This window comes from Electrona antarctica, assembly GCF_951216825.1.
Source record: "Electrona antarctica genome assembly, chromosome: 12".
In the NCBI taxonomy this organism is placed as follows: Eukaryota; Metazoa; Chordata; class Actinopteri; order Myctophiformes; family Myctophidae; genus Electrona; species Electrona antarctica.
In genome coordinates this window covers 33,892,294-33,919,871 of record NC_136793.1, presented here as the reverse complement: position 1 = coordinate 33,919,871, position 27,578 = coordinate 33,892,294, and the positions used below count along the sequence as shown (strand labels likewise).

The 27,578-nt window shown below is 42.1% G+C and overlaps 1 protein-coding gene across 2 annotated transcripts in view; it reads right to left on the bottom strand.

Annotated features, from left to right (window-relative positions):
* Positions 1-4,368: 4,368 nt before the first annotated feature.
* snx2 (sorting nexin 2) overlaps positions 4,369-27,578 on the bottom strand; it is a 34,142-nt gene continuing 10,932 nt past the window's right edge. The window contains exons 4-16 of one of the 2 annotated variants that reach the window (XR_013791276.1): positions 26,073-26,139; positions 25,608-25,651; positions 25,174-25,315; positions 24,644-24,722; positions 21,352-21,427; positions 19,383-19,496; positions 18,464-18,557; positions 18,080-18,285; positions 11,493-11,636; positions 7,190-7,270; positions 7,029-7,100; positions 5,610-6,907; positions 4,369-5,463 (exon numbers count right to left, since the gene is read on the bottom strand). Coding sequence is in view for 1 of the 2 variants with exons in the window: in XM_079516413.1 (XP_079372539.1) it covers positions 6,857-6,907; positions 7,029-7,100; positions 7,190-7,270; positions 11,493-11,636; positions 18,080-18,285; positions 18,464-18,557; positions 19,383-19,496; positions 21,352-21,427; positions 24,644-24,722; positions 25,174-25,315; positions 25,608-25,651; positions 26,073-26,139 (1,170 nt within the window). In the remaining variant the exon portion in view is untranslated. Of the gene's footprint in view, positions 6,908-7,028; positions 7,101-7,189; positions 7,271-11,492; positions 11,637-18,079; positions 18,286-18,463; positions 18,558-19,382; positions 19,497-21,351; positions 21,428-24,643; positions 24,723-25,173; positions 25,316-25,607; positions 25,652-26,072; positions 26,140-27,578 lie in introns of both variants that reach the window. The other variant, XM_079516413.1, reaches the window with a different exon arrangement.

Here is a 27,578-nt window from a genome sequence, read left to right as displayed (position 1 = left end):
TTCATAGATTAACATTACCCAGTCAGCAGCTGAGAAAACATTTAGCTTCATTCCTTTTCAGAATAATTACATGTTGGCTGTCTGGAACGTTGCAATTGTTTCTGATGGCACTTCTATGAAATATGAAGTTCTAAACAGAGCAGATGAACGGTATGCAAAATCCATGGGAATGAAGCCTGAGAAGCATTCTCAAATACAGCTTCAATTCACATTCAATCACCGTCATCTCCTCTGAGTCGAGACTTCATCATCTTCATCTCAGAACGAGAAAAGTCAGAAACTTTCAGAGTGGAAGAGGCAAGAAGAAAAGGAAGAGGACGGTGAAGGACAAACAGAAATTAGAGGGGAAAAGGAGGGGAGAGAGACCCAACTTTTTCAAATGAATACTTTTGCGTACCCAAATACATATTCTATGCCTGCCAACGGTCATATTTTACAATATGTCCATGAGAGTGTGTGTGTGTGTGTGTGCTTGCCTGCAGGACCATAGGGGGTGTGTGTGTGGAATTTGTGCGCGTGCCTGGCCTTGGCAGCCGTGTGCATGACAAACTGGTCCAATTTCAGGCGTGTCGCGGCGGCCGGCTGATATTTGTCTCACGGTGGTGATGGTGGTGTTGTAGCACCGCTGCCCACTTACCCCCACCCAGCCCTCCCATCCCATCCCATCCCATCCCCGCACCACAGCACAGCACACCACCGTGCCTCATGCTGCACGGCGCCGTGAAGCAGCTAAGATTTGAATCGGCGTAGAGGTCCAGAGTCCGTTGCCTTGACAGCGGAGAAATAATTACAGTACAACCCCTCTCTCTGTTCTCTATTATATTGGTCTTCTTATCAGACTGCTAGGGGGGTAGTTGATCAACTAAGGTCACTGTATCCTGACCAGCACACAGCACAGCACAGCCATTTGGAGATATGATAAATAAAGAGAGAGGTTAGCTACAACAACATTGTTATCTGCTATAGCAGCGCCTTTTTGCTTTCATTCCCTTCTCCCCCCTCCTGTTCCTCTCCACACCTTGTCTGAGAGTGTGTCATCCCTGTGTGTGTATGTGTGTGTCTAGGGACACGAGTGAATGCTAAACTAGCCACAGGAGAATATGGAGACTACGTCTGTGTTTTAGTGTAATTGATGAGCTGTAATAAATGTACCTGCATGTATTCTGACCCTAAAACGGCAGCGAGATGGAAATGCTAGTTTCAGCTGCGTGCGGCCATTATTTCCACTCCCGGACTGATAGTGAGAGGCTATGGTGGTGAGTCCCGGGTTATAAATGTAGGTACATTATACTAAAACTGACTGAGACAGGGAGGGCTGGAGTGAGTTGAAATAATACATGTGCCTACATTATTCTCATGTCATTGTGAAAATGAGAGGTTATCTGGGTCAGTGGTTCCTGAACCTTTTCATGTCAAGGACCCCCAATTAAATGTATTTGACCGGGAACCCCTATCTGAGAATATGTTGTGCCAGGAACCCCCATACAAGATCTGTGTGGTTCAATAAATAATGATGATAATAATAATAATAATAATAATAATAATAATAATAATAATAATAATAAAATAAACAGATTTCAAGATTTGTTTAAAATAGCAGATCTACATGCTCACGTGGTGGTGGCTATTTTGTGGCTATTTTCAAATAGCCAATGTATAGAAGTAAAACTTTGATATTATATTAACGCATTTTGCTGGGGGGGGGGGGGGGGGGGGGGGCCTGGAACCCATTTAGAAGCACTGATTTAGGTGAAATAAACATTTAACAATACCATGCTACAGCATCCCAACCAAAGTTGAGGGATAAGGATACTATTAAAATTTTAGTATTCATTATTTATACTATTTTTACTAGTTATTTGTATGGCTTACTCAAAGTGAATACAATATTTACTGAACTGATTGTGAAGGCAAATGGATAATGACTGGTTAGTAAAATAGATCATGAAGGAAATGTACTGTAATTCAAAAGAGTAATGATGGAATGAAACTCACTCATCGAAAGACATCCACCATTATTTAAAAAATGTAATACTCAATACACGGTGGCCGTTAGAATCAATGATAACCATCTTAATATGTTAATGTAAATGAAAAAGGTGACATTTGAAGGAAATAGCTAGTTGTGCTTTTGAGGTAAAACAAAATCTGTGTTTTGCACCTTTAACAAAAGGTGAGTACATTTCTTCAATGGGGCTACCAGGCTATTTCAAATACAATATAGTAGGGCTGCAACTTTCTTTTCTTAGTGATTATTCTAGCGATTGCTTTTCTGATTAATCAAATATATTTTGATAATTGTGGTATTTGTAACAAAATGACACAAAACATTGACAACAGATAGTCTGATTAACTATGTAAGTCCTATTTTATACTGTACATTGTCATACAATGGTATCTTGCCATCTTAGCAAAAGTAGGCCTACAGAAAATAGCAGATCTACAAGTTCACAATTTTCGGTATCTAAAATGTATTTTATATATATAAACTGTTGCAGCCCATGTGTTGGGAGTCCTGGGACCCACCGGAGGTGAGTCTGCCCCCCCGTCTTGGAAGGATAAGAAGCCAGGATCAGAGACAGCTGGATACATCCCCATCAGAGACTGTCTGCAACAACTCTATGGAGATTATGTACTGTCAGCAAACACATAGAAAGATTCTAATATACAGTATATGCATGGAGCACATTTGGGGGGAAAAGTGATCATCTCTCAGAAACATAAATGCTTACAGGCACATATAAAGCTCAGCACAAACACAAACACACACACACACACACACACACACACACACACACACACACACACACACACACACACACACACACACACACACACACACACACACACACACACACACACACACACACACACACACACACACACACACAGTGCCCGTTAATAAACTCAGATATGAATTTTTTCCTGTTCCAGACACCCTGAGCCAGGGTCTAAATATGACAGCTACTCAATACTGTCATCCCTGCAATGCAAAGTAATGTACAGCCCACTTTCTGACAGCCCTGTGTATAGGCCCTGTGTGAATGTGTGTTTGTCTGAGCATGTGCATGTGTGTTTAAATATGAGAGGTTGGGTGTATGCGTTTGCCTGCGAGTACTGTACGTGCAGTGCAGTGTGTGTGCATGTGTTTCCCTGTCAGTGTGTGTGTGTGTGTGTGTGTGTGTGTGTGTGTGTGTGAGAGAGAGAGAGAGGGAGAAAATGTTAGATGGATCTGTGTCTAGTGTCTACAGTATTTATATGGCATGCAGAAACCTTGTATGTCAATATTTCAACTTTGTAGGTGTTTTTCGTAAATGTATTAATGCCCTACTTCAAACTGCAGTATCATACAAGAGTAGCAAAAATAGCTAAATGCTCACAACATGTTGCATCGAGAAGATGCATTGTGAGTTTGTGGATCATCTATTTTGGCCATTCTTTTTTGTGTGCCGTGTGTGTGTGTGTGTGTGTGTGTGTGTGCGAGAGCGTGCGTGCGTTGTTTTTAATAAATATTGAGCCAATGAAAAGTATCAACAAGAGTAATAACTACGTTGGATCCATTGAAAAATAAATCCCATTTCTTGAAAAGTAACGTTTTTGGACATACAAGGTTTCAGCACCGGAAGCAATATGTAGAAGTGATGCAGAGTCTCCTGACAGTGTGTGTGTGTGTGTGTGTGTGTGTCAGAGCAGAGGCCTGCTAAAAGGCTCAGTCTGTCTGAGTGTTTTACAGCCTGAGGCTCTGCGATCAGGATGAGATTATGACACACAGCAGCCCACTGACAAGACAGAGGAAAAAGGGCTGTCGGTTCACACCGGCTAAAAGGAAATTCACACAATAATGGAATACAGGTGACCAAAGCAGCCCAGTGGTGGCCCTCATGTACTGCAGATAATCAGAGGTGCAAGTGTATTGTATGCCTCCAATGATCTCTCTCGGCTTTGTACCGCTTTACCATATTGCCAGACAATTTCCTTTACTCACATTTAATTCACCACATACAGTACTACCACAGGAAGCAGAATCACAATGCGCCGTCACAATACTGCGGCTTGACGCCTACAAATACTGAGCAATAATTTGAAGCAATAATATATTATGTGAGTCAATGCTGCAAATAGTGCTTTTTATATATCAGTAATACAAGGTTTTTAGTTTTTGTTGGATTAAGCAGAACACATCACTGTACTACTATTTTATTACTGTAGGCTACAAAGTCAATGAAAACAAACAAAGTATAACTATCTAACTATCAGTACTAATGCCTGAAGTAGAGGAGCGAATGTTTCTTTTGTCAGCAATGACTTCGGTACTGAGGGTCAAAGGTTATCAATTTAGATTTAGACTTAAAAATCATGACAGCGATATATTGTGACATACATTCCTTTATTTGTAATTTAAGTTGTCCGACCCCATCGGTAATGAAGCAGGAACATAGTCAAAATCAAAGATAAACAATCCAAAACAATCTTTAACAAAGCTTTATAATATCCATCTAAAAAAAAAAGAACAAAAATCAACAGAAATCTCTCAATCATTGCACATCATTACGTAGCAAAAATAAAATAAAACATGGCATAAAAGATAGAAAAATGCAAATCGAGATGAATGACGGAATAAAGTTGATGAGGACTGGGTACCGAAGATCATTGTGGTTTCAGTATCACTAGGATTTCAAACTGGCAAAAGAAGCTTCTGAATATCTGATTCTCGCCATGATCTACTGTATATGGTGTTCTATTGATTTTGGTGTATTCGTAAAAATTCATGGAATACGATCAGAAATCTCTAGAATCTGCATGTACAAAGGACAAAAATATTTGGTGAACTTTCACCAACAAATTATAATTTCATATCCATTTTCAAAGTGGAAATATTGGAAGCACTTTGGTACTGAAACTATTCTGGCGACACCCAATCCTAGTGTTAAAACGTTTGAGAACTATAAACACATTCTGTAGAACCATGGACGGACGGACAAATCGATGGACGGACGGAGAAACAGATGGACGGACGATCTGTCACCATGACAACAACTCACTTTTACATTTAAGCCATTTACCCGTTACTCGTATTTGGAGCAACTTTCAGACAGTGATTGGGGAGAGAGGGTGTTCTGTGTCTTACTCAAGGACACTTAAAACGGACAAGCTGCCCTTTGAACCGACAAGTCATTTCCAGTTACAGGACTCTCTCTTAATGCTACAAGTCTCCTACACACAATAACTACTATTAATAATACTATTAATGGGATACTTTGTCTTCTTGAATTTCAGTCCGTTATTCCTCCTAAAACAAACCGCCTTTTCACACAAAATACATTTCAGTGTTTACACTTAATTTATCTTCAAAACAGCCTGTTAGAATTTGTCAGCATTAGATTTTTTTTAAGAGCAGGAAGCGAGCAAGGACTGTGCTGTAGCAGTGCAAACCAACTGATTTCTCATTCTAGCGGTAACTACCTCCGGCTGTATATTCTCATTCTAGCGGTAACTACCTCCGGCTGTATATTCTCATTCTAGCGGTAACTACCTCCGGCTGTATATTCTCATTCTAGCGGTAACTACCTCCGGCTGTATATTTAGAGCATCATTCTAGCGGTAACTACCTCCGGCTGTATATTTAGAGCATCAAATTCAAAATGCCAAGATATCCCTTGAAGTAATGTTTTAAAATAAGTACAAAAAAAGTTTGTGTTCAATAAATTCAATGATTTGGATCTGCAAAAAACATAAAACAAAAACATACATTTGGTCATTTTATAAAATACACACCAATCGTATCACCTGGGAGGGGTAATCCAAAGTAATCCACTGAACAAAGATGTGACATGTTGCTTTGTCCTCTCTCTCTCATCTCAAAAATGTTGCCTTCCCTAATGATCATACAGCAACACATCAGTTCACCATTTTCAGGTGCCTGGAGCGCAAGAGATTAACCAGGTGACAAAATGTACAGCAGGAATCAAAAGGTGTACCACCCATCTACAGGTGGTCTTTTTCACTGCCAGGCAACCGTTACGTAATGGGGGGGGGGGGGGGACACTACATTTCCTCTACATTTATTACTGATAACCATATTAGTAGTGTTTACAATAGCCAGATTTCCATGTTTTATGCCCATTATGATTTATCACATTAGAAAACCTGAATGAAAAAGGGCCAATGTCAATAAAATGTGGAATAACTGAACCAAAGATGCTATAGTTCCGACTTTTTGAGGTTATTCTCTTCTCACGTAGCCCTTTTTTGTTTTGACAGAACAAATGGAAAAAACAATTGCCATTGTATATTTCAAACGTTTGCTTAAATTTATTTGACAGTTGGATGGAAACAACTATTGAAGCCAATGGTGATTGAGGAATGTCAATAATGCTAACAGGGTATTAGTTAGCTAAGTGCCAAGACCATAGCTTTTCTCCCACCATGCAATAAGTACTGTACCTGGTGGAGAAAAAAATAACACACCCTGAAATTCACCCTGAAAGTCAAAATATCAAAGTATTGTTACAATCACTAGTTGGTGGAAAACAAGACACCAGATCAGGGGCTGTATACAAGAGATAAACGCTGTCCTCTTTTGATGACATCACACTGATCAAAAGGTAGATATAGTAGCTCAAAGTTTGAGGAGGATTGTGTGTGGGGGGGGGAGTATACAAGACGCGTGTGAGCTATTGAGTGAAATTAACAGTAAAATTAAAACAGTGGTATTTAATAACGGCAGCCATGAAAAGGTAATAGATGATTAACTTCCTCGCTGCTTCTTTCCTCTGAGTGTAAACAGAAGAAAGGGAGATATGGGGAAGAGAGGTGCCTTCTGGGTGGTGTAATTTGACTTGAGCTCGTCATCAGTCTATGAGATAGCCTTTGCTTCAGGTAAGAAGGCCTCCCAGTACTTTATCAGCTGTGGAAAAGTAGAGAAAGAAACATAATAAAGACAGTGAAGGGAACAGCGTAGGATTTGGATAGGAAGGATAATACTGTGTTTTTAGTTTTTGATTTGTTTCTCTGAGTCTACACTGTACCTGTTGTTGTGTCTGAACCAGTGACTCCAGGTATTTAATGATAACCGATTTGAAGTCCCTCACTCTTTCTTTCTGCAGAAAAAATTAAGACACATGAATAAAGTAAAACTGTTTTTTTTTCTTCTATTGCTGTTCAACAACTTTCTTAGCAGTCAACTAACCTCAAACCTGCTGACTTCCTTGCGGATGGTTTTGGAAATTAAATCAAAATCTCTCTCCCCCTGCTGGACCTTCCCCTCCAACTTGAACATGAATATAGACACAGAGGAGGAGACAGAAAGACAGACAGATAGATGCTTTCAATACCATAAAGTTCAAAAGTACCACAGCAACAATTCAAATGTTGCTTTTAGTTGCACCATTCTGCATCCCCAACAGAAGCATTTTTTCTTGTTTGTTTTAATCTCACCTTTAGATTATTGTCAAAACAAAGCAGATGTATATGATTATTCAAGTGAAGGATTGTCAAATTAAACTGACTTCTATAGATATGAGGGATACAGAATAGTTGCAGATGAGAGCTGAGACGTCCATTTAAAAGGCAATGGTTAACAAGAAGTTTTTTCTCAGCACCACAATCAGAGTTTCTTCACTTTCAGTACAGCCAATACAGATTTGCTCTCTGAAAATAAACATAATGGTATATTCTACAAGCCAGAATACTAGTAAGTAGTATACGTAAAATAGTACATTTAATTATGAAGTTATTATGAAAAATAAAACCTCCTTGGAGATGAATTGAAATAGTTCTACAACTCACACAACTCTTTGTGTGTTTCTATTTGAGTGTTATTTTAGCTCAGTTTCTCCAGACCTAACTTCTGATTTCCATTTTATTCTGAATATACAGTGGATTTGTGTTTTACGTCCGGTTACCCCGTCCACGACAGGCTTCAGATGTGCCTCCTCAGGAGACTTGGCTCAGATCTGAACCCATTTGATTTGGCGTATTGGCTTGAAAGTGAATTGACCCCAAGCATACATACAGACTGTTCTTACGAGTTTCTCAGCTCAATACCGGTGATTAGGGATGGGAAATAAAATTATACCAACTTCACTGACAAGTAACTAAATGTATTGATGTTTTCTTAAAGATGGAGTGCCGTGATTTCTTCCACCCTATAACATGATCATCAGGTATTGTTATTATATAATGAGGAAGAACTTTTTTTTTTAAAGTGTACAGTATTTGATAAAATGTCGTTTTTATGTGGACACGCCCACCAGTTAATTAAGTTTGCCTGGTTTGCCTGGTGCAACTGAAGCCGCACCCACAGCTGTTGTTGTATTATGATAAAGGGGGAGGGGTTAAGGGAGTGGATGATATTGTGATGTCACTATATCACTGTTTTTTCATTGGCATGTTTGACTGTCAATGTTTCAGCCTCCAGGAAGAAACCCTAAATACAAAGGGAAGACATCATTGCACATAACAACCACACCAAGGGGTCTAATGAAGTACTGTCACCTCATAAACACATGCAAAACTGGAAAATATACAAAAATTATGGCACTCCATTTTTAACTTTTCTCCACAATGTTCATTTAGAAACCAGATGAATTCTGAATTTGTATTCAAACTGGAAAAACATGGAAAAGCAGTACACTGTATACTGTATTTATATAAGATTTAGTCATTCCCATCCGTACCAGTAGTTGGTTGTACACACTGAGACACATCATTTGTAGTTTAGAAGATTATGTGTATTAAAATTATTAATACTAACTGAATGGTGCTGGCTACCACAATCTAGCTATATGGGTTTTAAAAGGCTCATAAAATGAACACCTTTTTAGTCTAGTTATGTGGGTGATGTTATGCAGAAAGACAATGATGAACAAATTAGAGTGAAATTATCCTATAACAAATCCATTATTGTGTCACATGAAGGGGTTTGCATGAATAATATATATATATATTTTTTATTTTTTAGTACTGGATACTTAAAGTAGTCCAACAAGTGAAATTTGAAACAGTTCATTTTGACAAACACATTCATGTGACTTTGGACTCTTCAACAGTGAGAATGAAAAACAACAAATTAAAGTAACAGATGGTTGCGTGATAGTGGCAGGAAATTACAAAACAAGTTCTAAACGGGTAAATGCCAGCCAACAAAGGTGTAGAATGGACAGACAGACAGACAGACAAACAAACAGGGGCAGGTCCTACCTCCTCAATCTCCTGGTTGAAGGCATGGCAGGGAAAACGCAACAAATGTTTAAAGGCAGGGAGAAAAAACCGCTCTGAGCTTCAAAATCATAAAGAGAGGAATCTCCAGGTGCTACTACTAAGGCAGGCAGTTAGCTGGTTAGGAGCGGTTAGAAAGAAAAGGTTCATTGTGTGTGTGGAGGCACTGCATCCACAGACTCAGCCAAGCAGTGAGAGAGGAGAGAGGAGAGAGGAGAGAGGAGAGAGGAGAGAGGAGAGAGGAGAGAGGAGAGATAGATAGATAGATAGATAGATAGATAGATAGATAGATAGATAGATAGATAGATAGATATGCTGGCAGCAACCTAGGTAGGTATGTGATGTTTAGCCAGCAAAAAAGAGGTACAGGCCAAAATTAATTTAGGAAAAAAGTGAAAGTGATTGAAACACAACAGTTTTGAAATGTCAATTATGACAGACGGTTGTACTTTGATGGATGATGACAAAAATATATTGATAGGTTGAACATTTTAATTGGGGAAACGCTCAGAGTACGATCAGGAATCTGAATCTACACAAAAGTAGGTGAAAGTAACCCTGAGTGCAGTTACTTTCACTGCCTACAGGGGGCAGTGTGGGTTAATGATCTGACAGGAGATGAAAACAAATCCAAAACACCACACACACACACACACACACACACACACACACACACACACACACACACACACACACACACACACACACACACACACACACACACACACACACACACACACACACACACACACACACACACACACACACACACACACACACACACACACACACACACACACACACACACACACACACACACACACACACACACACACACACACACACACACACACACACACACACACACACACACACACACACACACCCCTAGAAGTTATTGTTTAAAGTAGGACCAGTACACATTTGTGTTTGTGATGCCTCTTGTTAAATTATTGTTTTTTTTCTCATCTTTAGTATAAAACACTTTGCCTTTGACCCATAGTAATACAGAGTTCATGGGAACTATTGTTTCAACCTAGTCCTGAGCTTGTTGACGGCAGCCAGCATCACCAAAAACACCACAACTGACATGGTTGTGTTTCTATTTCAGGCCAAACACAGATTGCACTTTAGGAATTCCACCAGGTAGCTGGTCTGTAGCAGCACCAGAGAGAAGGGAGGGCGGGGAGGGGGGGGTCGTTGTTTTCTCTTTGGCTGTTGTTGTCAAGGCACCAAACCAAAACACTGTCTTCCTGACAACCTCTCAAAACTCTCATTTTCTCAAAAATAAATGTTGGTTGTAACTCTACTGGCCTGTCCTCTAAAGACACTATCTGACAGGCTCTCTCTCCCTGCACAATGCCTCTGACAGTTTTTCTCTTTTAATACCAGACCCCCTGCCAAGGTAGTTCCCCTTCTCCTCCGCCGTTTACTGTGTGTGTTTGTGTGTGTGTGTGTGTGTGTGTGTGTGTGTGTGTGTGTGTGTGTGTGTGTGTGTTATATCCTGACAAAGCACGATAGAGGATGAATTTGTATAGTGACAGCTACAGCCGTCTAATAAATTATACTCTCCTCGCCTCTGCTCTACCTCGTTTGACTGGATACGGAATTCTGCTCCAGTCCACAGGCCAAAGGGAAATTGTACTATACATTTTAGTATGAATTATAATCTTAACCACATGAACCCTAGTAGTAGTGTCCCTATTCTGGGGGCATAGATATTTAGTTTAGAGGGGAAGAGAGGGGGCCTAGTATAGAACTCTATGGGCCTCCGGTCAACAAATTGTGCACTTGATTCATTTTACTAACAAAGTGTACATGTGTTTCTATGCCTTTTATTTCTATTGCCATCACTCCACTTTCTTTTCAATGTTTTCCTTTTCCTACAGTTGGGTGCCACCGATATTGTCCCTTATCATTTGACCCATTTAGGCCTGACCTCAAAATTAAAAAAAAATCCTTCTAAATCCTCCAGTTTTCTGAAATAAATATTCTCACGATTTTTCAAAAATAGCAGACCTACAAGCTCGTAGCGCGCCACTCGGTGGCGCGCTATGAGCTTGTAGATCTGCTATTTTTCAATAGCTAAATTATAACATAATGTTTAAAACACCAAAAGGGGTTCCCGCCCAAAATGGGTTAACTGTCCTTTTGCGCAGATCACACAAACCTCAGCAAAAAGAAAAGGACAATATCGATGGCCTCCAACTGTACATTGGGTCTGCTTGTGATTCTCCTTGTGCCCGTCTGCCATCTCTGGGTGTCTCTCCTACCTCTTTGATCTCCTCCTTGGCTTGCTGCAGTTTGTCGGGCTTGTTGGTGTACTGCAGTTTGGCCTCGGCCTCCCGTTTCTTCTGCAGGAGCAGCTGGGTGTCTTGCCACTTCTGCCACGTCTTCATGCGGTGGTCAAACACTCCCTGGAAATGAGCCAAAACACATCACAGCATAAAGAGATGCACACTAACACTATTATAAATCAAATCATCAAGAAGCTATATATTTTCTTATTTTTTTATTAATAAAATGCATACATTTCTATAATTAACTAAATTATTAGTCAAGCATTATTTGCCTATAGAGCGTCGCAGTCCCGCCCCCTACCATGGACCAGGAAATGAATCCCAGTGCATTTTTCCCATAGACATTAGACAAGTATTTATTTAAAGACGGTTACGCCGCGGACAAAGCCAACTCGAGTCGTGACAACTCATGACAACACAAACAATATTTTGGACCAAACAAATAATTACAAAGAAGAAAAACAACAAAAAAAGTGTTGTAACCTGCCGTTTTTTTCTTCTTTCTAATTATTTGTTCGGCCCAAAAAATGGTGTTTGTTGTCATGATTTGTCACGACTCGAGTTGGCTTTGTCCGCGGCGTAAACGTCTTTAAATAAATACTTTCTGAAATGTCTATGAGGAAAATGAACGGAGAATCATTTCCTGGTCCAGGGTAGGGGGCGGGACTGCGACGCTCTATAGGCAACCACACTAACAAGAAACACAATTTCATACAGTATTTATAATGTATTGAAATGCTTTTTGTAGAAATAAATTGTGCATTTCCCTAGATAAGGCTGACTATATGTTAGGCCTGGTGCAAGGATGTAAGTTTGCACAAGGTATAGTGTGCAAATATAGTTAGGATATATTATCATTGTTAGTTACGCTCTACTCTGGTCCAGTTGCTCAGCCTCGTCTTGTGCTCAGACCCGTCTTTTATCTTTCACTGAGTCAATCCTACCTGGACTTTGGTGTTATATATCCAGCAGCTTAAACAAGAGGGTGGTAGATGGGTAAGTCAGCAGTACAGGGGGCATTATTCTACTCTATACTCACATAATGCAACTAACCTAGCTCTAAAAAGCCAAATGCAACAACAGAGCCAATAGAATAGAGACTACTAGACAATGGCGCTATGGTGTAGTGAGATGTGTTATAATGTGGCATGAATGGGACCAGGTGTGGCTCTATGGTAGCCGTCAATGATGAGTGTATCCAGAGCTAATCTTGCAAACCACTGGACAGATCGGCCCTCATATACTGTATATTTTATACTTTTAGAAATACAAAATTCTCAGGATGTAAAGCAGCCTGAAAATCAATTTCAAGCGTTGCCATATGGGCTTGCAGTGTTTCCTGTAGGAAAAAGCTTTGGCATGGAGCTGGGCACGGGGGGACCTGCGGCGAACATTTTGATTAATTAATGAATTAATTTGATTAATTAATTAATTTGATTATTAAATTAAGATTAATCTGTATTATTGCTCTTGTATTGCTATTGGAGACACTGGGGAGGCACTTGGGGGACACTGGGGAGGCACTGCATGGGGAGGCACTGGGGGACACTGGGGAGGCACTGGGCAGGTACTGGGGAGGCACTGGGAAGACACTGGGGAGACACTGGGAAGGCACTGGGGAGACACTGGGGAGACACTGGGGAGACACTCAGGGGGACACTGGGGAGACACTGGGGAGACACTGGGCAGACACTGGGGAGGCACTGGGGAGAAACTGCAGCCACTGGGGAGACACTGGGGAGAAACTGCAGCCACTGGGGAGACACTGGGGAGGCACTGGGGGGACACTGGGGAGGCACTCAGGGGGACACTGGGGAGGCACTCAGGGGGACACTGGGGAGGCACTCAGGGGGACACTGGGGAGGCACTCAGGGGGACACTGGGGAGGCACTCAGGGGGACACTGGGGAGGCACTCAGGGGGACACTGGGGAGGCACTCAGGGGGACACTGGGGAGGCACTCAGGGGGACACTGGGGAGGTACTGGGAAGGCACTGGGGAGGCACTTGGCGGACACTGGGGAGGCACTGGGGTGGCACTGGGGGAGGCACTGGGGAGGTACTGGACATTTCATATCACACACCATGGTTCACTAGCCCTCTCAAAAAAAAGAAAGAAAACTTTTTTTTTTTTTGCAGCTAAGCATGGTGCGATTTATTTCAAGCATGGCGCAGGTCCATGCCAATAACATTGTGCAGGAAACCCTGGCATGTTACGTTTGTGATATAACATCACAAACAACATAATGTATTTGTATTTCATTGAGACACAGCTCAGATTGACCATAGACCATTTATTGCAAAGCTATTGCATGTTAGTATGGCGGTGTGGCTCTGCTCATGTGATATCAGATGATCTGCGTACCGAGACACAGGTCTGATATCACATTTGATATCTCCGATTATCTGTGCACCAAGACACAGCTCTGATATCAACAACCCCCCAGAGCAGAGCCAAAGATACAATATTCCATGAACAATACACAGAAATAACACATCAACACATGATTCAACACAATGGATCTACACGATCGCAAACAATACAATAATATCCCATAACCTGTGGACTAAGAACTACAGGGAGGAGGCCGGGGAGGTGGGGGAAATTTTCACGCAGACGCCGCACGAGCTGCTTGACAGATCAACATGGAGAAAGAAGTGAGCTGAAGCTGCTTAAGTAGCCCCCTGAATTGCACTGTGGGAATGAGGGCGTGGCCTGGAGAGGCAGCGGATTTAAAGAAGCAGTATAGATCACTAAGGGGAATGAATGAGGGGGAACTAAGTACACACATATATAAACCATCTGCCTTCCGTGCCGCAATGAACTAACGCTACGCTTGAAATATACTATACACATACTGTATATGTCATCTACTGTAATAGATGTTCAGGCCCTTCACATCTAGATTTAGATTATAGTAGCGCCGAACAGAGAATTACATCACCATTTGTGGTGACTGACCACCGTCTAACCACATGCCAATCAATTATTATTACTTGCGCAAGCAGAGCACGCAAATATTGTGGTCGGCTGGACGAATGTATGTATGGTATGCATGGTGGGTATATATACTGGATGTTGATAGTGACGTAATTGTCTCCACCAGGCCGAAGGCATGTTTTGCACTCCGTCCGTCCGTCCGTCCGTGTGTCCGTGTGTGTGTGTGTGTGTCCGTCCGTCCATCCGTCTGTGAACAGCTAATCTCCGGCACCGTTAACCCGGTCGATGCCACATTTTGCACACACACTCCCTGGATGCCAACGATGAACCTCTGCCCCAAAATTTCCAGAACGGCCTGTTATAGCACCACCAGGAGGCCGCTTTGTGCAAAACAAGTTTTTGGACAGTACACCTACAGATTTGGTCCAAACATCACGCAAATTGGTACACAGTCTCTCTAGAGCCATTCAACGAAACGGGTGTTTCAGATTTCTCAGACTCCATCCTGATTGGCTAAGATTGGCTTCCAAAGTTCGCAGGAGTGCTCAGTTTCAAACAAAATGCTGCAAATCATGAACACATCGTGTGATATCCGTGAAATTGTGCACGCACATTCCCACTAGGCCGAGGAAGAAATGCCACATGAACATTTTCAACTCAGCCTCATGGTGGCGCTATAACTGGCCAAAAAGTGTTTTACCTCTAACTGCACGGATCTGTGGATAACTTTGTATGCCAACTCCCTAGAAGCCAAGGAAAAACCTTTGCCTGGAATTTTTCACATCTGCTCTTTATAGCGCCACCAGGAGGCCGACATATGTTAAACACATTTTCTAATATTACTCCTTCAGATTTTATCCAAATTTCACGCAAATCGGTACACATGCTCTCCATAGTCATGTGATCAAGACGGGTTTGTTTGATTTCTCATAATCCACCCTCATTGGCTACAATTGGCTTCTAAACTTTTCAGGAGTAGCCCGCCTTGTACCTGTTTTGTACAAATCGCCACAACTACTAAACGCAGCGTCCGGTGAGGTGAAACTGTGCATGCATATTCCCACTAGGCTTTGGAAGAAATGCCACTTGACAGTTTTCAAATCAGCCTCATGGTGGCGCTACAACAGGCCAAGCCGCGTCACACACACACACACACACACACACACACACACACACACACACACACACACACACACACACACACACACACACACACACACACACACACACACACACACACACACACACACACACACACACACACACACACACACACACACACACACACACACACACACACACGTTTATATTGCTCCTAAACATTTTGCCAAGCATCACACACACACTCCTATCCTCCTGGTGGAGACCTGTGCCCAGAAGGGCACTTTTTCTAGTTAAGATATGTTTCAATGTCGGGTTATAACTGGCTGTTGATGGTGACGTAATTAAGATATGTTTCAATGTCGGGTTATAACTGGCTGTTGATGGTGACGTAATTAAGACAGGTTTCAGATCACATACATGTATACACATACAGACATTACCCTTTATCCACCCAGTCAAATCTGGTCACAGTACTATTTACTGCAGTTTAGATGCAAATAATAACATAAAAATAAAATGTATGGTAGGCCATTTCCTATAATATCAAAGCAGCTAATATGAACAGTGCAACACTGCAGTGATCCAACTTCAACGGGGGAGAGAGAGACGCGTTAGAGAGTTGCGTTAGAGAGAGAGACGCGAGAGAGAGAGAAAGAGAGAGGAGGGGGGTCACGTTAGCAACAGGCTAAGCTCACAGCATATCGGTACGTTCGTTCTATAAAAGGGTAGATCCGCTACCGTTTGGGGGGCCCCCATTCGTTGCATGAAGCGTAGATCTGCGAGCTCGCAGCACTTCATGTCACAAACAGAAACAGCTCTCACTTGCTTGGTTTTGTGTCATGTTCCTCCCTCTGCAGTTAGACTGCTGCTCTGTGCTGAGTGCTCTCGTTAGTTTTATTGTCCGTGGCCATGAAAAGTGCTTATAGTGGCGTTCTCTCCCGGAGTTTGTTTGTTAGTTTGTTGCGTTGTGCACGAGCGCGAGCAATGCGACCACCGGCATTTGGACACTAGTGACAGCCAGCCAGCCAGGGCAGCGAAGGTAACAGATACGGCACTTAAAAAAAAAAAACCCCCAGCTAAAAGAACGTTTTTTATATACTTAATTCAACGCCACCCCCAGGTAATTAATAGGGGGGCGGCTTTTTATTGAAGGAAGGAATGTATTTGAGGATTTACGGTATTTAATTATTTTGTATCGTTCAGGAGGTTTTCAGAAGTTACTTCAAGAGACAAATAAGTAAAATATTGATATCTTTACTGTTTCTTTAATTATTTTGAAGAGGAGAGATATCATTTTAAAAAGATTTTTTTTCTCTCTAAAGTAAAACAAACTGTTTTAAAACACATTTTGTGCCCAAAACGTCTGTGGACGTCCTGGGTATTACCGCACGTGCATAGCCCAAGACGTCTGTGGACGTCTTTGAAAAAAATTAATATATATATATATATATATATATATTTTATTTTATTTTGATTTCTTTTTTATTAAAAAAAAATCTGAAAAATCAAAACACTTTTTTTTTTTTTTTAACACGTGGTGCCAAAGTTTGTGTTTTCGCCATTGAGAATGCATTTGGCGTTTAAATTAAATAACTCAGAAACTATAAAACATTTCAAAGTAAAAAGTTCCAGCATGTGTCTCCACAGTCAGCTGAATTATAAAAAATGTGAATGGATTTTCTAGGTGAAAGTGATTTTGGGCAGTTTTGCGTGGGCTCTCAATGTTTTAAACAAAACAATTTATATTAATGTCGGATTTATTTAAAGATTTGTTGTTTTAGTATTTCATTAATTATTAATATTGGCACTCGACAGAGTGCAGTTCTAGTTAGTAATTAGTAATTGTCCGACTTTATTTATTTATTATTGCGTATAAACATTTTAGGGACGTCATGTAGGTCAATACATCATCAGACGTAGTCAGCATACTGTACTTACTGTAATCGCAACTACGTTTGCAATTTCCCAGAATTGCATCTTTCTATTTAGAGTGGTTGTCAAAGGCTTTATACTGTATAAACCGTTAATTCCGTATAACCGTTGTAGGCCCCTGTGACGTCATGTGGGTCAATACATCATCATTCATACTGTACTTCAAACTGTCAGGCAAACTGAGCTACTTGCTATATTTCGCAGGGTAGGGATCAGGTACCAAAAACTACTCATGGGGTACACTCAACCAGTGGATGCTGCCGTAAAGAACATTGGTATCACCTGCAGGACAGGGTCGTCAAGGCTAGAGCAAGTGCTAGTGCTACAGCAAGTGCTACGGGCTAATGTAGAGTCTGAAGAGGTGAGTCTGAAGATTACGGTGGAAGATTGGGAGTGGGTCTGCAGTTCTAACTGCAATGGGGAGTTTGTTCCACAGTCTGGGAGATAGAAGGGAGAAGAGTCTGGGACGTGTGGAGCGTTGTCCTGGACGTTTTAGGGAGAGCTTCCCTATAACTATTTAGCAGTCTAATTTACAAATTCTACTCTGCTCTGTTTTTGAGCACAATGAACTGGCGGTAATTTTACCTTGACAGCAGTGATAAGGCGTACGTAGTCCCCCAAAAGTTCAGAGAAGAGGTGGAAGTCTGCATTGGCCTGTTCCTGATGGAGCTGGTCTATCTTCTCCTCGACCTCCGCCAGCTGGGATAGCGCCCGCGACAGAGCTGTGTGGTCCTCACTGTTACCCAACATGGCCGCCGACTTGGCAAACAGCGCCGTGTTCACCGACAACTCTGGAGAGGAGAGGAAAATATTGTTAGATTGAAAGCATGCATGAAATGAATGTGTGCTGGATTATCAACTGACAGCTGCTTGCATTTTCTGCTACCATACTGGTGATAGGACATCCACAGATGAACACCCGGGGAGTCCCCGTGGTGGGTATAAAACAGCCACACACACATTATCTACCTTTACGGTGACAGACCAGTGACTCCACACTGGCATGAAGCTTCCTCAGTTGAATGTCCAAATTCTCAAACTGCTGCTGCTTCTCTTCAAACCACTGACACACACACACACACACACACACACACACACACACACACACACACACACACACACACACACACACACACACACACACACACACACACACACACACACACACACACACACACACACACACACACACACACACACACACACACACACACACACACACACACACACACACACACACACAAATTGATTTGATGAACTCCTCACACCCGTTATCATTCTCTCTTGCCTCTCTCTCCTCCCTCTATCCTCTCGTCTCAAATCTCCACCTTCATCAATCCCTTCCTCCACCCCTCTATCCATCTCTCCTTCTACCAGGTTTCTCCTAGCCTTGCGATACGAATATCACTGCGTGGATATTAGTCTCAGTATTAGATTTTCTTTTGCAATGTCCCGTCCCATATTTGAATACTGGGCCCTGGTTGGTTATAGGCTGGTTCCAGACGAATCTGGTTGGCTTGTCACCACTTTGGCCGTGAAGCCCTCCCACAATTGAGAGGGGCCAGATTAATCTGCCTGGGGTAATATGTATTGCAAAGGCCGATGAAGGCTGGGTATGCGAGGCTAGGTTTCTCCACCTTCTCCTCTCCTCATATCTTATCTCCGCCAAACCTCACCCACCTCCTCCATACACCCCATCTCTCCCTCCCCCAAATCATTCATTCACTCATTCTTCGCTCCCCATATCTTTCTTAGGGCATCTGATTTGTTAATCTTAATGCCATCTTGTAAATTATTTCATTAATTCATTCGTTCCTCTCCAACAGCATCTTATTCATTCATCTTTAGTGATCATGTTGTTCTTAATTAATTAATTAATTTCTCTTACAGCGTCAGATTCGTTCATCTTGATGGTCATCTTGTTGACAGCATCCGCAGCTTTGTTGACCATACGAAGGAGTCCCGCTCCACTCAGTGCCTGGGTGCTAACGGCCCGCGGCAGCTTGGAAACCAAGACAAATGGGGGCCAACAAACGTTTTAGCAGATACAAACAAACTGGTTAGTAGGCAAAAAAGAGAGAGGAAAAAACATGGAGTGTATCCTACGATACAACACACCCCACATTTCTCTTTTCACTTCTCATTTTGTTTTTCTCCATTTCTCTTTTGTTCTATTTTGTTCTAGTTTCTCTCGCATAGTTTTCTCAATTCTCTGTCTGGTTCTCTCTGTCTCTGTCCTTTTTTCCACATTTGTCTTTGTCTTTAAGCTTTTGTTTGTTTTTCTCTGTCTTGCAATCTTTAACTTGGTTTCTCACCAATTATGTGTCTGTCTTGCTCTAAATCTGTTATACTCTCCGATTGTCTCTGTTCACATCATCAAGGTCTTACAATGTTTCTGTAATCCAGCTCCTGTTAACGCTTCATCATTTCCTTTGTCTTTGTAGCTGCTACTAGCACCAATTGTTGGGTTTTCTCACCCATCAATTTTCATGAATGCTTTAATTTAAAAAAACAAAACAACGTGTAACTCTATAACTCACAATCACCCACTTCCCACAAAAGACAACCTTCAGCTCCAAAACAGCTCTAAAAACAAGTTTGCCTTTCGTCCATTCTAGCCAAGTTTACTTAGAGTGGAGATACTAGGTTTTTCCTCTGAGCTGACAGTACTAGTAAATTCCCTCCAAAGACCAGTACAATCTCATTTAATAGAGCAGGCCGCAGCCTGGGGAAAACCACAGCGCTGGGACCCTCAGGAGAGGTGACAGAGGGGGGAGGAGGGAGGAGGGCAAAAATAGCTTTCAATTGAGAGTGGTCCCATTTGTCCCCTCCTTGGTTCTCTAGTTGCATTTCATTAAGAGGGGATAGACAGACGGACAGATGGATGAAAGGACACGCTCGGTCAGGCGGCCAACCGATACATCTGTTTAAAGCTGTGACACCGGGCCATTTATTCTGGGACCCAAATGACACTGGGCTGGCTTTAAACCTAATCCCCCCTACATGGTTTAAATGGAGAACGGAGGCCTGATAACAAAGAATTAGAGAGAGTTTGTTGAAACGATGGCCGGCAATAAAATGAGGCAGAAAATAGCTGGGAAGCCAACAAAACCAGTTAGTTTTTAGCCATTAACAGCGGCCCTTGTTTGTTTGTTTGCCCCTGTTGGAAAGTTTGCAGCTCCCAGTTACGGGTAAATGAAGTGAGGGTTCAAGCCCACTGAAAAACTGAAACGGATTCTTCTCCTAGTGTTTTCTTTTCTCAAACAAGGACTATTCTGTGAATCTTTCCGTATGTTTGGAGTGTTTTTACCTTTACAGTTCAAACGGACAGTAGAATCAAGAATAATGAGCGGTTTATTTGTCACACACTAACAGGTACGAGCAGCAAAATGTTGGTGGGACATGTTCCACAAAGACTGCACTAATACAACAATACAAAATAGCAAGAAGATAATGATAATATTTAGCATAGTATAAAATGTGTTCTAATTACTAAGGCCAGACAGGGCTTCGGGCCAGCCCAGTTAGGGCGCAGGTAGGGCCGGGCCTTCATTTTCGGGCCTGGTGAGAACTCTAGCTTTCACCGGCTGCCGGGCGCAGCTGCGCTAATAACTTTGGGGCGGGCCCATCTAGAGATTGAATGGACAGGTATCAGTCAAAAGGGAGACATCGAAGAGGAAGGACGGGTGGGGAAGGATCAACATACGGAATGTCAGAACAGGTAGGCTCCATATATGGAGATCTAAGGGTTTGAGGTCAGATGTAGAGTTGCTGGCCGGCTCAATCTATCAATATATCATGACAGCATAACCAGTCCAGCACAGATACTTTTCTGAGTAAAAACATCTGGTTTCTACCTCTGAACTCTCCAGAAACTGCAGAACATCTGGGTCCTTCAGCAGGACAGGGTGCTTCACTGTTCTCATCAGATATCTGGTAGACGGGACACAAGATGGAGACAATACTCAGGTTTTCTATTCATCCAGAACAAAATCTTAGCAACCAAATACAATCACTTTAAAGTAAACCTAGGGCCCTATTATGCGTGTCTTAAGTACCAGGTCTTATTACTTAACTTAAGACCTGGAGGCGTGATCAATGCCATTTGGCTATTCTGAGTGGCCAAACAGCATTGACCACGCCTCCAGGTCTTAAGTTAAGTCATAAGACCTGGTACTTAAGACATGCAAAATAGGGCCCCTAATCTCTTATCTGGCACACCCACTTTCCACTTATCTGACCTTCTAACTTGACATGAATGTTGAGTTGTATAGTAAATCTCTGGCCCTTGTAAGACATACTACTGGTTGCTCGTAATGTTTGTGAATTGTGATGAAGGAAAAAGCACCTTTATGACAATCACAGTAACTCTTGTTAACTCGCTCTAAAGTTATATTTACTGCAGCTTGTTGGGTTGAACAGACTGAATGGCAAATTATTAATTATTTTTCATTGGTCATTATGCCAATTCCCTCTTTGTACTGTAGGTCAGTTCTTTTCAACTCACAGTGATGAGTTTCACAGGGAGGACGCAACGCACGTCAGTTCAGCTCGCCACTGAACAGGCGCCTGACAAAACTGTAGGAGTCACTCATGCAGTGATATACTAGATATCCCACTCTGGCTTCCCTCTAGTTGTGTCCATTGGAGCACGCGGCCAAACGGCACACACACTAGAGGATTTAGGGGTAGTCGTAGACTCGTAGCTCAGTGGGTAGAGAGGCCATCAATACCCAGCGACATACTAGAGGATTTAGGGGTAGTCGTAGACTCGTAGCTCAGTGGGTAGAGAGGCCATCAATACCCAGCGACATACTAGCGTCATGCATGTACTTTTGTATATCAAGCTGCCTCACGCTAAGGAAACAGGAGATAGGCTCCTGCCCTACGGGCCTCAGGGCCCGGCAAGGCTTACTAACATCAACACCACAACCATAATACGTGCCCTACGGGCCTCAGGACCCGGCAAGGCTTACCAACATCAACACCACAACCATAATACCTACGGGCCTCAGGGCCCGGCAAGGCTTACTAACATCAACACCACAACCATAATACCCGAGCAAGCAGTGGGCTCTATGCACACGCCATTTTGGAAATAATTTGGGCCCCTTCCCTACTTCCTTCACAGGTGTTACCGCTGCCTGGTACTAATGAAGGCTGTTCCATTCTGGTCAAACAGAGTCAGGGTGCTGCTATTGTGTGTGTTGGAAACATTCTGCGGCAATCTCAATTCTCAAAGTGTCCTTGAGTGTGTTCCAAATGGCCCTGTATGAATGTGTAACTCTGAGTGTGTAAATTAAACCAAATGGACCCTTACGGGTTCATTTGGTTCCATTTCAGAGGTATGGGGGCCTTTGAAATAAAAATAAAAAGTTTGAGCACCACTGCACACTATATGGAACAGACTGAGCCTTAATTAGTATCATTGGTATTCGGTAACACCTGTGAAAGAAGTAGGGAAGCGGCCCGGAAGTAGGAAGAGTTATTCTGTGTGCAAATAGCCCATTCAGCGTTAACAGAACCCCAGAGAGGAAGACTTTAACATTCATTATTACAATGAACTGTGTAATGTTTGACATTACAGTTGGTGAATTTTTTTTACAGTGTGCATCTGTGAGCACAGCCGCATCCATCAGGCTGCAGTTCTCCAGCTCTGAGGCCCATCAGCTGTCACTGGGCTCAGGAGACTGGCTGACCTTCCTGTCAATCACTGCTGCCGTAGAAAAGGGCAGCAGAATGTCAGCCCCGCCCTCTTTAGCCCTCACCTCATCTTTATTCAATCCATCAGGAGGGCAAAAGCTGGACACACACACACACACACACACACACACACACACACACACACACACACACACACACACACACACACACACACACACACACACACACACACACACACACACACACACACACACACACACACACACACACACACACACACACACACACACACACACACACACACACACACACACACACACACACACCGGACCCCCCCTCGCGGATAAATGCACACACCTCGGACACACAAAAGTGGGGTGCTGTTTACAAACATATCAACACACACAACAAACACCGTGTGTGTGTGTGTGTCTCATTATGTGTACACATGGATTATTTTGTGTGTACTGTATGTGTCAGTATATCGCTGACAGCCTTGCGGTGGCAGTGTGTGTTGTGATAATGATGTACCTAATATTTGTGGTTTAACCTTTGAAGCAGTAAAGATCTGAACAGGCCTGATCTTTCCGGTGCTGAGGATCTCACCTCCTACTTTATTGCTGACAACCTGACAACACAGCACTCTAACTAGCCTCTAACGCCAAGACGGGGAGAGGGAAGGTGTGTTAGTGAAAGGAAGCCTGAGAGGGAGAAAGAGACTGCATGTATCTGAGAAAAAGAGCTAGACGGGTGAATAGATAAATATCCTGATAGAATGTTGTCCTTAACCCATTCAGGCCTGACGTCGAAATTTAAAAAAATTTTTTTCTAAATCATGACAATTTTCGGAAAGATTTGAGGTACATTTTAACGATTTTTCAAAAATAGCAGACCTACAAGTTCATAGCGCGCCACTCGGTGGCGCGCTATGAGCTTGTAGATCTGCTATTTTTCAATAGCTAAATTATAACATAATGTTTAAAACACCAAAAGGGGTTCCCGCCCAGAATGGGTTAAAACTGCATAAACACAGTTAAGGGACTTTAGCTAGGTTGTCTCCATTTTATTTTAGTGTTAAGGTTGCAGTAGCAATACTAATTAAGTTATCGTTGCTCTCAGAGCTACAGGCCCACGCTATACGTACATTTGGTTCTTATTACCAAATACTCAGCTGAAAATATGAAGTCTCAACATGAGGTCCGGGGACCCAAGGGGTTCTTTACCCTGGAGTCCCCGGACCTCATGTTGAGACTTCATATTTTCATATCCAAGAAACACGTCACAGAGACCCCTAAGAAGTGATAACTTTCTCTTCTATGTTTGACATGGAAATACTACATCATACAGTCACTTTCAATTTGCATCAGCCAGAGATTCCACACAACATCCATTTTTGTCCATCTGGAGCACCCCCTTCCCCTCTAATGCAAAATCTTAGCCTATTGCAGCTGGAGAATCACAGCACTTATATTGTGACTTAATTACCTTTCTAAGGCAGATCTTCTTTTCTCCACAAAGTCATTAGAAGACTGGTCTTCCTTCCCGACTTTCACCTTGGTCATTCCTAGAGACAAATTAACATAAAGAATTAACATAAGGCAGAGAAGCATGTCTAATTAAAATGCATATTAAGCATGTACGCTGTCCATCTACAGTACAGGGTCAATTAAGCTGAAACATAGGACATTCCCCCTTGGTATTTTCACCCAATAAACATGTGTTATCATGGGGTGATATACTGACCACAGAACCAATTTCTTTGTTTTGTCATGTACGAAGCACCAGTGTTTGGCGTCAATCCGAACTAGTGTTTGATGTTAATCCTCCAAAAGGGTAATGTTTTGCCACTGACCATCCCTCTAAAATCTGAATGCCGAATGCCAAAAAATGGGACAGCCATAGGTTTCACTTGGCCTGTTTTTCTTCCTGTTTTTCTTATCTTTACTTTTTTTTAAATATTATTATAATAGCTTTAAGGAAGTAAAATACAGGTAAAATGAACAATGTTGACTTACCCACAATGCTTTTCTCCGGGGCAGGAGGGACTATGTATCCTATGTGCAAGTATTTGGATGCCAGTTTGCTGTGAAGGCCCAGAAAGTCACTGAAACGTCTCTTCACCATGAACTCATTTTGCTTGAACATAGACATAGAAGTCTGAGCAACAGAGGGAGAGAGAGAGATAGAAACAGAGATATGCAGACAAAGAGACGGAGGGGAAAGGGTTACATTTTAAATCTAAATTACATAATAGATTTTATTAAATTTACTATATTATCATACAATGTCAACAGGTAGATACGGTTAAGTGAGAACAAAAAAGATAATATGGAGTTTATTTTTTCTGCTATGAATAGTTCCATTATATCAAGTCATTATTATAGCATTGTTAAGAGTAGTTTTTGCTCCGACATCCTACACAGGACACCACAATCAAGCATTAGCTTACCCTGGTAGATACTTTGTAGGCCATGTAAGCATTCATCCCGTCACCTGGAAGATACACACACATAAACCACCCCATTTTTTATTTTCATTGAAATAACATTGACACTTCAACTTGTTTATCTTACTCTTGCGTAAACACACACACATACACAGCCTACACATATGACTCAAATACACAATGTTACATACAAATTGGTGGTTATACTCAAATAGGATAATAGCATAATATTAATCAGAGTAGAGATTCAGGGTCCGGAGCCATGCAACTCAAATCTCACTGGGTAATTAAGATTCAAAATTAAACATTACTATTTCATAGATTACTAGACTCCTTAGGGGAGATTCTAGATAGAATATAGCCTATTGCTCAGACATAATGCTTGTATGCATGTATGTAATATGTACAGTATACGTATGTAGAGGGGCTAAGTAGTTTGTAAGTGTGGATATCGTCCAGTGTACTCACCGACTTTCTCTGGGTCTGACACTACTATGTGCATGTCAATCAAGTCCCCAATTTCTTCCTCTTCAATCTACACAGAACAATAACAGCATATTACTTTGATTTATTAATTAATGGATAATAAACCTCAGCTTAGCACGAGACACAACGTTCCTAAACCTTTAAAATATTATATACCTAGCTGGGTGTGCTGGGTTAAAGAAATGTTTATTATAGATACACAAATCTATACCCAAAGATTGTGTGCTCCAAAACTAGATACAGGCTTTTGGGTTGTGCACTCGGTATGGCTGGTTACACTTTTGGTGAGGTGTTCATTTCATCCTGTTGGGAGTGTGGTCATTGGTGTGGTGTGTTTATGACCTGGTGTTGAATCGTGGACATCTAAAGCGGCCCTCAGCCTATAAAAGGATGACCGTTATATCTTTGTAACGATATCTGTTGCAGTTGTGTGATCGGCGTGTGTGTGTGTATATACTGTCAGCCCCAAAGCTAAGGCCTCTTTTAGACGGAGACGGTCTCCAGATAAAACGGCAAAGTCCTGTTGCGTTCACATTTTTTATACGAGAACGCACACTTTATGAAAACGCTATAATGTCGCTAGGTGGTGGTAACGGGCTGCCAAATAGACCAGTCACCCATGTACGAGAAGAAGAACTCCCCCTTCACGCAACCCTATTGGGGTTTTGAATGACGCTTCAGACCACAACGTGGTTGTGGCCGTCGCTCGCTGCCTGCTTTCTATAACGCATCGAGTGACACACAGGCTGACAGGCAGCCCAGAGCATGCAGGCAGAGCACGCCACGGGATGGTTATATATATTTTATAATACATTAGGCTACATAAACGCTGCTGCCGCCTATCAAGGCATTTTATTTACAGTACATCATGGTTTTACATTCACCATCACTGATGAGCGGCGCTTTGTAGGGAGGCTTGTTCATTGTAGGATATCATATATGGCTCTGCATCAATGTAATAAACATATGCGTTGTGAGCCAACGTGAGCCATGATGTCATGAGTTTTGCGGATTCACCGTTTTGCCTGTTTACACGGAGACTGGAGGAAACGTTCTCGTCTACCAGCAAACGATACTTTATTTTGCCATTTCCTATGAACACCGTTCTCGTCTAAAGACCACCTAAGTCCACCTAGCGGCTACTGATCCCATAGGCTCCGCGGACTGTAACCATGACAACAGAGCCCATAGCCTGTGGCCGCGCATGTGCAGGGACTATCTGCTGTTTACACAAAGATGCTAAAAAAAGAGCTAAAATTTGGTGAAAGTGAAATACAGGCTCGCTCACTGTGTTCATATGGTAATGGTCAATGCCCATGTTCAAGTTCGATTGATTTGTGCGGATCACAGGTGTATGTCATGATGAATCCGCACGACTCCTAGCTAATCGCATATAACAAGCACGTTTCCGTGGAGATCATTTGCTCCACGCCCCATTTAATACCATAAAAGACAGGAAAAATCCAATGCCCAATTCAACTTCGTCTC